Genomic DNA, 15226 nt, shown 5'->3' with positions numbered 1-15226 from the left:
TGGAGGAGCAGCCTGGGCCCTCCAGCAGGGGTCTGCCTCCTCCTCCTCCTCCTCCTCCTCCTCCAGATGATGAACAGCATGGCCCCTCATCCAGTGATGTTGGTCCTCCCCTCGCTCCGGCACCACTCCCCTCTTCTGTTCCTCCACCTCCTCTGCCTGGACTACCTGTACCCAGGACCAGAGCCTACAGGAAGAGGAAGGTGACCTGAAGCTGCTGTGGCAGAGCGGGGGCCGCTGCCTGGAGGAAAAACCCTCCGGCTGCCAACGTCATACATCTGCAGCAAGTGTGTCCAACCCAGAAGGATTGACTCTGACCTCACTCACACTGCAGGTGTGTCACACTGTGACTGTTGGTGGAAAGACTGTGGAGGAGTGGAGGGAAAACGTTTTCTATCTTCATTTCTAACTTTTAATTGACATTATTTATAATTGTTATATTTGATTAGTTGCAGTTGGAGTGGTGTTTGTGTCAGCTGATGTCTCATGATGATCTCAGTCAGTGTTCCCTCTCTTTTAGCTCTGTGTTTGGTCTCCACCAGCTCCTGAGGGAAATCTGTCTCTTTAGCTTCTTAATGCTCCACTATGTTCAGCAGCTGCTCTCGGACCGTGTGTCTGTTTGCTGCTGAGGAGGTCGTGGACAGCGGCTACGGCTGAAGAAGTTTATATATTCAAAGATGACAAAGACGGTAACTGAACTGTTCTTTTTTCTTTTCTTTTAATTATATTCTTAAACTGCATTCAGGACGGCGCAGTGCAAAGACTGGACACTGACTGTTTCCCTGGTAAAAATGTTGTAAATAGTTTCCATTGGACACAATGCTGTTACTGTATGTGAGGATTCATGTGTAATGTGTGCTTTCTTTTATTCTTGCAGCTCACATCATGTGCTGTGGTGCAGTGGATGGATGGGCATCGGTTGAGAAAACAATATATCGGTACGTGCAACTTGATCAGGAATGGTGTGCTGTGACCTTTTCTTAGCGGTTTGAGTAACCATGGCGACGTAAATGCCGATATAGACAGAAACACACAACCACCATCTCCGTGATATGAATTAACCTTCAAAATAAAAGTCTCAACATGGTAAGAGGTCATAGGTCATAAAAGTTTGATCTTAGAAGTGATCGTCTATATGGGGATGTAGTGGTATAGCTTTATAGCAGATCAACTTCTGTTAGGGCATGTACGTGTGTGTATACATGTACGTGTGTGTATACATGTCTTGCTGTGGTTGTGGGGACACATTTGTGTTGAAACCATCAGTGTGAGGTTATTGTGTTCAGTCGTCACAGCTTCAAAAGGCTTTCTGAGGGACAGCTGCAGTGACTGAGGTCAGTGTCAGGACGAGTCTCTACGACATGAATGAAACTTGAAAATTCCTGAACGCACTAAGCAGCAGCAACATTCAAAAGTTCTCCAGGAGTTTTCTAGTTGTTTATTATTCTCTGTCCTCAGTGTTCACAGATTCACTTTCTTGCCTTTTACTTCATTTCTACTGTTGTTGATGGATGACAGTAACAACATGTGAAGAGCAGAATGTGTTCAGCTCTAGCACAGTCACCACCTTCACAGCTGAAAGTATCGACCAGTTTAACATCAAACGGTGTTCAGTAGGAAACAGATGGAACTGACCCACCAGAACTGCAACCTGGAGCAAAACCAGACTCTTCATAGATGTGATGCTGTGACCTCAGAGACGGATGTGTTCACCTCACACACTCTTTAGTGTGAACTGAACACTGACAGTTCAGATTGTGAAGCAGTTGTCAGTGTAGTACAGCTCATGTTCATTAGTTTTATTCACAACTTCATCGTTGTCATTGAAAAGGTGTTTAATAAATAAACCTGTGATTAAATTGTACTGAGTGTTTCTTCATATTTACCATCTGCCTCATGATGAATCTAACAGTCACTTTGGTGAATCAGTGTTTTCATTGTTATTTAAATTGGTAAGTTCATAAGACAAATTAGAAAAGCACAAACTCTAGTATCTGTCTCTAGATCCTGTGTTGTCACTGTTGAAGGACGGACACATTTAAACATTTCTATCATGTTTGTTGTTGATTAAAGCAACATAGAAAGTCTTTGATTACAGATTCAGGAAAAACCTCAGTGTGTTGTGATTTCTATACTGTGCTGCTGCTACTGTTCAAATTCATACCAGACACGCTCCATAAAAACCATCAACAAAGCAAAGCTTCATAAGAAACTTTATTTTACATTAAAACTGCATTAATTTCAACAATTTACAATCAACTGTAACTGACAAATTAAAACTAGAATACAGTTGTGAATGAAGCTGCAGGTGAACTTCACTGTCACAACACAAGTCTGCATCATAAAGAGGTGGATAAATCTTATTTAGTAACAAGTAGAAATTATGGTAGAGATGTAAAATAATACTTCATAGCTCAGTGAGGACAGAGCAACAGTCTGACAGCTTGACTGGAAGCTGTTGCAGCCGTCCATAAGTGATGGAGGGAAGGTGCAAAAAGTCCAGGAGCCGTTATTCATCATCATCTTAGTGTTAGAAAACGTTTTACACTGTGGTTTTACAGTTTAACGTTAGCACACATGCTAACTTCAGCTACAATAACATTACAAGTTACTCCTCACATATATGATATTTGTAATTAGCCTGTAAGACTAATGTAACAGTTGTGACAGCTAACCGTGTTAGCAGCATCTTCGCACGGCTCAGCCAGGAGCCTGTTGCTGTCAGGTTGCTGATGCAGGTGGGTTTACCTGGTGTCCTCGAGGACACAGGTCAGATCCACCCCTCCCTCCTCCCCAGCTCCACCCTCTCATCCAAATATTTCTTCAAACTAATTTCTTCTGGCGCCAAAAAACCAAGATGGCGACGTCCATTAAGCCAAACTCGAGGCTTCAAAACGGCAGTTCACAAACCAATGAGTGACGTCACGGCAGTTTGCCACTTGACACAGACACACACACACAGTCACACACACACACACACACACAGACACACGGTACAGTATATAGAACACCATATGTTAGTGTTTGCGGACCGAAGATCTAGTTTATTGAACAAGGTTCCCTGAGCTGATGGAATCTGGTGGCCACAACAAATGAATTGGTCATTGTCAAGTTTGTACTGTTTTCTTTTATGGTATATTGTGTGTTGTGTGTGTGTGTGTGTGTGTGTGTGTGTGTGTGTGTGTGTGTGTGTGTGTGTGTGTGTGTGTGTGTGTGTGTATGTTGTTGTGTGATAAACCATTGTCCTGCTTTCCTCCCAGTGCATGCTGGGATACATTCCAGTACTTCAAACTTGTTTGTTTGAATTTTGAATGTTTGATGTGATGAAAGAAAGTTTTTTACATTTCATCCAGAATCACAAAGTTTGAATGTAGAAGTCACATAAATGTAAAACTAATAAAATTCACCCTGAAATTACAGAGAAGATCTTTAAATTGTTCGTATGGACATTAACCTTTAAAATAACAAGCTACATTTTTAATTACAGATAATAACTGTCATTTTACACAGATTTGTATGTAATTTAAGAAAGCTGAAAAAATACAGTATAAATAATACAGTAATTTGTCTTTGCAAAAATGGGAAATAAATGTAACTCATTATTATTGGCATAATGCTTAAAATACAAGTTTGGCTGTTAATTCACATCATTTCTGTCATTTTACAGACTTTTGTTGTTATTTTCCATAAAATTAGGATTTTTTTTTACAGTGTAGATGCAGGTGTGAGTTCAGACGTCACAGCATCTTTCTTTTGTTAGTTGTGATTGAGCAGCTGCTGTTGGCTGAAGTTTCTGTGTTTAAAGCTTAAGTCTTTGTTGTTGTTTGACAGGTGTTTCAGCTTTTTGTGTCATTTACTGATGTTTCAGCTCCAACTCCTTTTCCTCAAATTAAACATTTCCTATGTAATTTCAGAGACAGATGCAGAAAGTGAAATCTCCAGGTTTCCAAACAGAAACAGCAGCTCCATATTTTCATAATGTTTACAGCTCCTACAACACGCCCTCTTCTTCTTCTGTTATTGTTTATAAATCTGAGTCTTCACCTGCACCGCCAAACAGAGAAGAAGAAGGGTGGGGGTGGGGGTGGGGGCTGTGTTTGTTTCTATGTTTGTAAAATTTGTCTCTCCCACTCATTTCCTTCTTCTTCTTCTTCTCTTATTCGGGAATGCAGGATGTGGTTTTCATTACAACAAGGGGTTTCATTACAACTACACACAGATACAGACACACAGAACTGACTCAAACAAACACCTTTACACACTGGAAGTTAACTGACACACACACGTATTCACAAAGACGTGTGCAAATGTAGACAGCGCAAACACATGCATTCAAACACTGAAAAGAACCTACACACACACACTCACACTCTCACACACACACACACACACACACACACACACACTCCACATATACTAGTGTGTATTTAATGTGTATTCTGTATTATGCAAATGTGCAGCACAGACTGAACATTGGCACAAAAGCAACCAAACCAAACTGAGCACATACACAAACACACAGACACACACACACACACACACATACAGACACACACACACGGACACACACGCACACACACACACACACACACACACACACGCACACACACACACACACACAGACACACACACACACACACACACACACACACATATGAGGAGGAAGATGGAAAAGAAGAAAATGGAAATGAGAGAGCTGCTGAATGATTGAACTGCAGCTGAACTGGGATGAATCTCTGCAGGTTTATTTTTATCATCATGTCGATGACATTTGTTTATTGTCATTATTTCCTGTTAATACTTTTAACGCCTTGAACTCACTCGAACCTACAATTTCATACCTGACATGAGACAGCCTCTGTTCTCCAACCTGCTGTTGAAGATGAATAATAACAAAAATATAATCTCGACTCAGGTGTAAATATTCCGCTTCTCTGCTCGATGCCTATAAAAAATGCTAACAGGCTACAGGTTAGCTCATGACGTCGTGTTGCTGTGGTTTGATATGAGGTGTACAAGGAAATCAACATGAATGAAGATTGAAGCTGCAACATTCCTTCTAGATTGTAGCATCTGTTAATGCTAATGTTAATGCTAATGTTGGCTATGTAGCGATAGCAAAAACGGACATATAGCTCCTTTAAAGTAACATTAAAGTAAACAAATCCTTTTTTTCATATATAATAGTCAACATTAATGTGTCATTGGAATAGTTAATATTGGTTGATACATTAATAAAATTGTCACTTTGTGGGATTTTGGATTGTCCTTTAAAGAGGCTGTTTGTAAGTTTTCTCTGCAGCTGAACCTGGTTTCTGATCAGGAGCAGGTGGAAGTGATGGTCACATGACAAGAGCTTCAGCCATCGTTGTGTTTATAATAAAACAGGTTATAATACATCCTCTGAGCAGCTACATCCTCAGGACAGACTGGAGGCTACAGTGAGTCACTATCAGGGGATAGCTAGTTAGCATGCTAGCTTCAGTAGAAGAACGGACGTGACAGAGACAAGAGTTAACATTGGTGGTCCTTTCCACCTCTGGAGACAGATGTTGGTGAGTAAAGGACTGAAGTTAGACTGGGTTGGTAAGTTAACAGCTGCTAATGCTAATGGTAGTTGTAGCAAAGGTACAACTTACAAATAGCTCCTTTAATACAAGTTAAAGTGATGGACTTTAATGATGCAAATATCATTATTTTACTGTTAATCAACAGGATCTTGTACATGGTTAAAAGGTAAATATCTCAGGATTTGTGGTTTCTGTGGTGTAAGGGCTTTAAAACTGTTTCTAAGACATAACCTGAATCAATAATATATTTCAATATGTTGTATTATTCATCTTTCTGCTCAGTGGTGATGAGTAACAGGATCAATCCATCTATCTATCTATCTATCGATCTATCGATCTATCTATCTATCTATCTATCTATCTATCTATCTATCTATCGATCTATCGATCTATCGATCTATCTATCTATCTATCTATCTATCGATCTATCTATCTATCTATCTATCTATCGATCTATCTATCTATCTATCTATCTATCTATCTAATAAAACAAAATAGTTTCTTTTTTAGGGTTTAATCTCTTTTCGTTTTTTTGCTGTGAAATAAAACCTGAGTCTGTTTCTGTTGTGCTGAAAAGTTCACAAGAAATTCCTTTTTTCAAAACCAAAAGTTCCAAGTAAAAGTGAATTTTAGGCCATCTGGGAAATGTTCTGTATCTTTGTGTGTGTGTGTGTGTGTGTGTGTGTGTGTGTGTGTGTGTGTGTGTGTGTGTGTGTGTCCTTGGCCGTCCCTCCCCAGGGCAAACTGCCAGTCACACCTCCAGCCAGGAATCAGTGTGGGCTGACTCTCTCTTTCACACACACACACACACACACACACACACACACACACACACACACACACACACACACACACACACACTTAAAACATACAAAAGACTGAAAGAGAGATTTTCCCAGATGAGGCTCATTCCTGTCACCTTTCCAGAGAAACCCTCCCTCTGTGTGTGTATGTGTGTGTGTGTGTATGTGTGTGTGTGTGTGTGTGTGTGTGCGTGTGTGTGTGTACTCCCAGGATACGGGTGTTGTTCTGCGCCCACACACTGAGACATTTCACAGCTGTGGTCAACAGTTTCTGGCGAAGAGTGTGTGAAGCAAACGTCCACTGTGAACCAAAGTCTTTGTCTGATGACATCACTGACTCCTCCCCCTCCTGGAAACAGTCATGTGACTCCGTCCAACTCAAAACAAACAATAGATCTAAATGTAGCTTCTGATGATGTGGAGCTGTTGTTATTTAACCTCTTCATCATCATTATCGTCACCTCAGTCTAAACTGTTTTTATTTTACAGTGGATCTCAGATGAATCAATAAGTATTTTATTGATTCCAGCTGATCGTTAACTGAAGGTGCAGCTGAAGAAATCAAGAACATGGCGAACAGGTGAGAAACAGCTGAGCTTCACATCACTACAGCAAACAGTGTTAGGTTGTAAATACAGATCCATCAGTGCTCTTTATGAGCCCCGCCTTTATGGGCCCCCCTGCAGGTGCACCTGCACCTGTTGGAGGCGGAGCTTCTTGTAACTTCTGAAATGAGAAATCTGATGGGTCATCAGAAGTTGTTATTGTGTACCACTCACTTCATTGACTCTTAGTTTTTGTGACTAACACACCTGAAACAAGATGAACAAACACGTCTGAAATCAGAATTTAATGATTTAATCTTTAACATTTTATCTTTATTATAATTCTTTTATGTAACATTCATGTGAGAAATAATTCAGATGTCACACACTGTAAATGTAGAGGAGTCAGTAAAGTACCAGGAGTAAATGTCCTTTAACCGTCGCTCAAAGGCACACCAGCAGTAACGAGGCAACAATGTCTGTGAGACAGGAAGTCGTGTGTTGAACACTGAGTACGGTCAAACTGTCAACATCAGTGTGTGACCAGCACCCCCTGCTGTCCACCCATGAAACTGCAGCTGTTTGATTTCAAATCTCCAGCTCCACGTGGTGACTCGTTATTTTTACTGATCTATTCATAACATTAGATCCATTCACTGAATGACATCAGACACATTACCACAGTTCTGACCAGTCTACCCGTCCCTGCTGCTGAGAAGCCCCGCCCACTGTAGCATGAAGCTGCCCCACCTGACGAACAGCTCCACAGCAGTCTGATGGTTCCAGACTCACAGCTTCAGAAATTTTATATTCTTGTCCTGTTCACACACAGGTACAACGTGACTTGATTTACTCCGTCCAAAAATTCACATTTCCTCAGGTGAACTCACATCACAGGAGAATTAAAACAGGAAGCACCTGAACGCAATGCTTCTGAAAACTGATGTCAGCTTTTAGATTGTTAATACATTATGTATCATTCAGAGCAGATCAACGGGTAAAAATAGCAGTTTTGTCAATTTAAAATTAAATCTGTTTTTTCCTTTATTTTATTGTTATTTATTTTCCTGCTTTGGGACTACGAGGCCGGTGTGCAGTTATTTTAAATATTTCACAAATGTAACATTCAGAAACTCATGAACAGAGAGAATTCAGTTAATTCTAGTTTTATTAAATATCTCAGAGCTAAAGAATCAGACAGTGTGTTTACATGTGTTTGTTTGTGCACGTATCATGGAGCCTCTTCATGTGTGTTCACAGTTCAAGTCCTGTCGTCAAGTGTGGACCTCGTGTAGTCTCTCGACCACAGCAGACGCCACCTTCCTGTACGCCTCCGCCTGCAGACAGACAGACAGACAGACAGACAGACAGACAGACAGACAGACAGACAGACAGACAGACAGACAGACACACACACACACACACACACACACACACACACACACACAGAAATCGTTTCCCATGTATTTGAAAAGCACTTGATATAAAAAGTTTATAATTCTTATCATATTATAGAATAGAACAGAATAGAACAGAACAGAATAGAACGGAACATAATAGAATAGAACAGAATAGAACATAATAGAATAGAACAGAATAGAGACCTCTGGGCTGTCTGGAGAGGAGACGACCACTGGCCGTCCTCTGTCTGACATCTCTCTGATGTTCAGGTGAAGAGGAACGTCACCTGGAGGACACAGAGATTATTGAAGATCATTAAAGATCAGAGTCACTTTGTTTGTTGACATTTTTGCACAAGCAGGAAAATCAGCTGCAGAGTACGTAAGACATCTCAAGTCTGGTTCTGGTTCTGTTTCTGGTCCTGGTTCTGGTCCTGGTTCTGGTAATGCTCCTACCTAAGAAGTTGACTCCCAGAGTGTCAGCGAGCTGTCGGGCCCCGTCAGAGCCAAAAATGTGAGTCTGGTGGTGACAGTTGGGACACTGGAAGACGCTCATGTTCTGGACCAGACCGAGAACCTGAGGAAAAAACCCAACAGTCTCATCCCATCAGTAAGTAATCAATAAATGATATTAACACTCTATACTAACACACACACACACACACACACACACACACACACACACAAAGATTACCGGCACATGGACTTTTTTGAACATCTCGGCTCCTCGGCGAGCGTCCAGCAGAGCGATGTCCTGCGGCGTCGACACAATCACGGCACCTCCACCACAAAACAGAGATCACATGACTTTGACATTAACCTGAGAACGACTTGTGATTCACTTTTCTCCTACAGCCCCACGACCCACGCTGGGAACACTCACACACACAGGACCAGTGCAAAGATCTGGATCTGTGTGTGTGTGTGTGTGTGTGTGTGTGTGTGTGTGTACTCCCAGGATACGAGTGTTGTTCTGCGCCCACACACTGAGAAGTTTCACAGCTGTGGTCAACAGTTTCTGGCGAAGAGTGTGTGAAGCAAACGTCCGCTGTGATTAATGATTTAATCTTTAACATTATATCTTTATTATAATTTTTTTATGTAACATTCATGTGAGAAATAATTCAGATGTCACACACTGTAAATGTAGAGGAGTCAGTAAAGTACCAGGAGTAAATGTCCTTTAACCGTCGCTCAAAGGCACACCAGCAGTAACGAGGCAACAATGTCTGTGAGACAGGAAGTCGTGTGTTAAATACAGATCCATCAGTGCTCTTTATGAGCCCCGCCTTTATGGGCCCCCCTGCAGGTGCACCTGCACTTGTTGGAGGCGGAGCTTCTTGTAACTTCTGAAATGAGTGTACCATGCAAATAAGTGCACTCACAAGTACAGCTGTGGTGTGTGTTGTCGTGACTGACCTGCTACCGGGATGTTCTGGGTGATTGACAGCTGGACGTCTCCTGTCCCAGGAGGCATGTCGACTACCAGGTAGTCCAACGAGCCCCAGTCCACCTACACACACACACACACACACACACACACACACACACACACACACACACACACACACACTGTTCGTCTCTACTCTAAGTTGAATTAGTTCAGCTTCACCTGAGCTGGACAGAGAAACACTCTGACCTGTCTGAGCAGCTTCTCTATCGCTGACATCACCATCAGCCCCCGCCACACGATCGGAGCCACATCCTCCACCAGGAAACCCATCGACATGCTGAGAGAAGAGGAGGAGGGTTTAAAGGTCAGAGGTCATGGAAAGGGAAAGATTAGTCTGAACAAGAACAGGAAGAGTGAGGAAGGAGGTGGACAGAAACAGTCGCTCACCAAGGAATCCCGTAGTTGGTAAGTGGGATCATCAGGTTGTCTGGAGACAGGCGAGAGTTCAGGTCAGCTGCATGTCACACCTTCATTAAATCTATCAACAACAAAATCAACGACTTCTCTGGAAACAGACATTAACAATGATCAGAGACGTTCATGAAGACGAACGTGAACTACGTGGCATACTGTCACTGAGCTCCGGGTTTCCCTTCAGGTTCATCAGTTTGGGGATCGACGGGCCGTAGACATCGGCGTCCAACAGACCGACTGACTTAGACTGAGAGACACAGAGAGACAAGAGTCGGCCATGTTTAACAAAGCTCTACGTCCTTTTTGTCCAACAGACAAGAAGTGGACAGCCTGTATCTGACAATTAGAGAAGCTATAACAGATATAGATACTATATAAGGTACAATAATTGTTATTATTATTTGAAGTTATTTCTGCTTCCCTGCTTGTTGAAGTCCTTCTGTTTTCCCAGTAAATATTATACACAGTGGCTCCTACTTATAATCCTTTGATTTCTTTTTCAATACTAAGTACGGCCCATCAATGACATGTGTCTTTTTATTCTATTTTATTGTATTGATGGCACCTCAGCTTTTCTGAATTGACTGATATTCTTTTTAATGTGTTTTTTTAATGTTAATCAAATGTTTTTATTCACCAGATGTAAAACACTTTGAACAGTCTTTCATATCATGTGTATTACTGATTTACATATACTGTGGTTTTGTCTTGTTTTTAGGTCACTTGACTCGTGTGTTTTGTTATTGGATCACTGTTTTTCTGATGTACCTTGGAGTTATACTAAAATCAAAAACACATGACTATAATTATGAATTAAAGAAACATATGATGAGAGAGAAGAGTCCTTACTGGATTGTTGGCCATTAATCCAAGAGCCAAATTCACTGCAGAGACAGACAGACAGATATGAATCATCTGTGACACCAGAGACATGGCTGAGCTTCAGCGCTGCACACAGTCACAGTTCATTCTGACAATCCTTCAAACACACGACATTTACCACAACATTCAAGGGGAAAACCTGAGAGAATCGTGAAGCTTTGGAAGAACAAAGATACTGAAAAGTTTGTGCTGTACCTGCAGTGGTGGACTTGCCCACTCCACCTTTTCCTGAAGCCACCACGATGACCTGTTTGACCCCTGTGATGGGCTTCTGCTTGGGAAGACCTCGGGCCATCTGCTGCTTCTGCCTCTCCTGTAACGCCTTACTGTCCACCGACCTCTGCAACACAACAACAACAACTAAATAAACAACATAAAGATAGAAAACAGTGACGTCTGCATGGTAAACCTGGATACTTTCAAATCCTAATTCAGTCTAACTGCTCTTACTTTATCATCTATTATGGAAATAAGGCCTTCTCTGCGTCAAATTAAAGAAAAAAAAAAACACTGAAACTCTTATATCCACACGGAGATTACTACTACTACTGTCGGTGCTGTTACACAATGTTGGTTTTTAAATATAATGATAATAATAATAATAATACATCATTTAGACCCCATTAGTCTAATGTACATGATGAGTTATTGGCTGGTATCAGTCTTTGCCCCGCAATCTATATAGATATGTGACTCTAATACTACAGTCAAGTACAGAAGAATGCAAACACACTTACGGTTTTATCGTTCAAAATAATATTCTTGGCATTCAAAAAAAAAAAAAAAAACCTCAAACACGTAGATACTACATTAACTGTGTGGAGTGGAGAACTAAATATTATCAAACAAGATAAAATACAAAATGTTTACAATCAAATATATTATAAATATGAATTATATGTTAAATATAACGATGTTTACAGTTATCGCTTTTACTTTGAATACAAATCTTACTTCCGGTCTTGTTCTTGGTTGACGCGAACATGAAGCTGTTAGCTAGTTTAGCTGTGTTGTGCTCAGAGAAACAGACGGTAATCTTACCTGGCAGCGCGTGAACTGCAAACAACACGCAGGCGCGTGTCCCATCTCTGTCCCTGTTCGTAAAACTGAAGGTTTATTCACGGATAGTCTCAGGAAATGGGAAACTCTGCTGTAAGTGGACTGAGCCATGTTTGGCTGTTCAGATGCTGCTTAGACCGACAGATTGCTGCGCATCAAATTTGCGCAAATTACGCATGAGTGTGGTGGGCGGGAATAATCCTCTCTGTAAGGGAATTAATAGAGAGTAACACATTTATACGCAGCCTGTGGCCATTTGTTCTCCTTCAAAACAATAATCACAGAGACAGCGCCTATTTCTTTCCAATAATGTCTAAATTCAAGTCAAAATTATTACTTTAAATGAAAACAACTACATTTTTTTTTATTTTTAAGTAAAATTATAAAATACAGTCAAAATTCTTACTTTTTAAGTGAAAATTATGAAATACAAAGTCTTTTTTTTTACTTTTATGCAAAATTAGAAAACACAAAGTGATTTGTTTTAACTTTTTTAGTAAAATTCATATGATACAAAATAAAACTTTGTAGTCTTTAAGCCAAAACTATGAGATACAAAGTCACATTCTTACTTTTTAAGCAAAATTATAAGATAAAAGATTAAGATTTTCAATTATTTCAGTTTTGGAGTATTGATTGGAAACGTAGTTTTATTACGTAACTATAATATGCGGAAATAATGCGCAGCCTTGAGCTTTTTTAAGTAATCTTAGATGATATTATTCCGGAATTGTGTTGCATGAGATGTCTTGTGGTTTTCCTTTCAGTCACATTCATAGCAGTCTTGTTGTGGTGTGCTTAAGCTAACCCTCTGAGACTGTGTCTGTTGTTCAGATCACTGGTTAATAAAGAGGACACAGGTAAACCCGGCCGTGATGACAGAGGGAGGCCGCGGCCCGGCCGCTCGGACGGTTCTTCAGCAGTGTCTGCGGGCCACACTGCAGGTGAGACCGGCTGATGGAGACACAGAGGCTCAGTTTGTCCAGGTGAGAACAGGTGTTATCTGATACTCTAAACCTTACAATGTGTGCATCAGCTGTACGTGAAGTGTTGACGTGATGAAGAGGATAATGATGAAGATTACTGAATGCTATAAAAAGAAAAATGCTGCATTTAACTCATCATTTTTTAAAATTATTTTCATATAATATGTGATGGTTTTAATTTTCTGTTGCTGCCCAGTTTGAAGCATTTTGTAACTTGAGTTTTGAAAAGTGATTTACAGATAAATCACTGTGGTTGAGAGGAGAGAGAAAGGAACAGCTGTATGTACTGTTGTATTCAGTGTTGTAGGTCAATGCACTTCAGTGGACAAACTACAGTAGATTAAAAACAATTAAGAAATCCACAGAATTGAAATCATTCAAAGAAAAACTCCTCAAAATCTGGATAAATCTTCAAAAATAGACCTGCAGTTTTAAATACTGGTTCAATGTCACTGGCTGTTTTTAGCTGATCTCAGGTTGAGATTCAGATAACTGATTATTGATTTATTTCTCAGTTCACAGTGTCACTCTGTTCAAACTAAAGGAAAGTCAAAGGACTGAGATTCAAGAGATCGAAAACTGATGAAAGATAACTGAGTCATCATCATTTACAGAATATAACATGAAATGGTCAAAACTGGACCTTTAACAAATGATTATTTCTGTTTTTGATGAAGATGGTATTTGTAATCGTTTGGTTATTATCTGTGAAATGACCGAGGTGACGTCTTTAAATGTTTCTTTCTGTCTGACAAACAGAAACATTCAGCTTCCATTGATGTAGTTTTTAGCTCTCTGAATAACTTCAAGTGATTTATTGATTATCAGTTGTTTTAATTGTTGAATGTCTGTTGATCAAGTAGTTGTTTCGGCCCTAATAAAATCATAATGCAGATATTCTCTGTGGACAAAACAATCAGTCTGGGTCAGTGGTAGTTACAGGTTTAAACATGGAGGCACGCTGACTGCTGATTGGTCCACAACATTAGTGACAGTGACGTTTTTTCTCAGATCGACAGAGGAATGGTGATCTACATCTGTTTCTTCAAAGGAGCCACAGATGACATCCTCCCTAAGATGGGTCAGTGACCTCTGTAACCTTTAACCTTTGACCTACACGTTTAAACTCCACCCAGCTCTGCACTCACTGTAAACCCATTACAAATGAAATCATCTTCCATCCAGTGTCCACTCTGTTGAACCTGCGGCTGTGTGAATCTGACTCGGGGAAGACGGTGTCGGTGCGGGAGCTTCCTGGCAGCCTGCTGATCGTCCCTCAGGCCACGTTGGGCGGGAAGGCCAAGGGTAGGGCCATGCAGTACCACAACAACATCAGCAAAGAGGACGGCCTGCGGCTCTATGGCGCCTTCGTTGCTTTGTGTGAGAAGGAGCTGATGGCTGCTTCTTCAGCCGGCAGCGAAGTGACGGTCAAACATGGGACATATGGAAACAGACAAGTGCTCAACCTGGACACCAATGGACCATACACACATCAGATGGAGTTCTGAAGCGCTGCGACAGCTGAAACTGAAACTGCTGTTTTCCTCAGACTGATATATTGATGTTTGATTGATATATTTTTGATTAAAAACTAATTACACAGATTTTGACTGTATCATTGTTTCTGTGCGACATTACGGTGGCCCTGAAGCTCAAACACTGCAGCTGAAAACAAATTCAGAAAATATCTTCATCAGTTTGACACGAGCTGCAGGTACTGGGGTTCACCTGATAGAGCGTGTAGCATGAAGGTGTAATACCAACTGCAGCGCCGTGGGTTTGAGTCTGACCCTAGGCCCTTGATCCTTGGCCCTGTAAACATTCAGGGCTTATCCCCAACTTAAAACTATATTCAGGGTAATTTATCTTATTCACAGCAGCTTCATGCAGCATTTACTGTATGGAGACATTTGTACTTCATCTGGAGAAAATGAGAGTTTCCAAGGAAAAACAAAATGATCCTGAGACGGCATCATGTTTTGAATCTAATTGTTCTCTGTCCCTGTCACTCTGAAACTACAACACAACAAATAAAAAAACCTCACCACCGATCATTGGTTCAGTTTTGATAAACACACTCTATCTATCTCTACTATCTTTTTTTGACAAATACAAAT

At 40.7% G+C, this 15226-nt stretch overlaps 2 protein-coding genes across 3 annotated transcripts; one reads left to right on the top strand and one right to left on the bottom strand.

Moving 5' to 3' along the window:
- Positions 1-8065: 8065 nt before the first annotated feature.
- nubpl (nucleotide binding protein like) lies at positions 8066-12268 on the bottom strand. Of its 2 annotated transcripts, XM_022764700.1 has the most exons (11): positions 12106-12268; positions 11260-11404; positions 11032-11066; positions 10339-10429; positions 10156-10195; positions 9955-10045; positions 9735-9828; positions 9010-9095; positions 8772-8892; positions 8520-8602; positions 8066-8252 (listed from the first exon to the last, which is right to left on the bottom strand). In XM_022764700.1, exons 1-11 carry the CDS (start codon positions 12232-12234, stop codon positions 8190-8192), a joined length of 978 nt encoding a protein of 325 aa, XP_022620421.1. In that variant the 5' UTR covers positions 12235-12268; the 3' UTR covers positions 8066-8189. The 2 variants fall into 2 exon arrangements, with proteins under 2 accessions (XP_022620421.1, XP_022620422.1); XM_022764701.1 differs by lacking the exons at positions 11032-11066; positions 11260-11404; positions 12106-12268 and having other exon boundaries at positions 10156-10246; positions 10339-10425.
- On the top strand, positions 12134-14714 carry dtd2 (D-tyrosyl-tRNA deacylase 2 (putative)). The gene is made up of 4 exons (XM_022764702.1): positions 12134-12216; positions 12958-13109; positions 14121-14190; positions 14295-14714. The coding sequence occupies exons 2-4, from the start codon at positions 12999-13001 to the stop codon at positions 14615-14617; spliced, it is 504 nt and encodes a 167-aa protein (XP_022620423.1). The 5' UTR covers positions 12134-12216; positions 12958-12998; the 3' UTR covers positions 14618-14714.
- The last annotated feature ends 512 nt before the right edge of the window (positions 14715-15226 follow it).

The sequence above is a fragment of the Seriola dumerili genome, unplaced genomic scaffold (assembly GCF_002260705.1).
Source record: "Seriola dumerili isolate Sdu_G_001 unplaced genomic scaffold, Sdu_1.0 BDQW01000565.1, whole genome shotgun sequence".
NCBI classification, from domain to species: domain Eukaryota; kingdom Metazoa; phylum Chordata; class Actinopteri; order Carangiformes; family Carangidae; genus Seriola; species Seriola dumerili.
The sequence above is the reverse complement of the archived record's forward strand: the minus strand, read 5'-3'. Positions and strand labels throughout refer to the sequence as shown.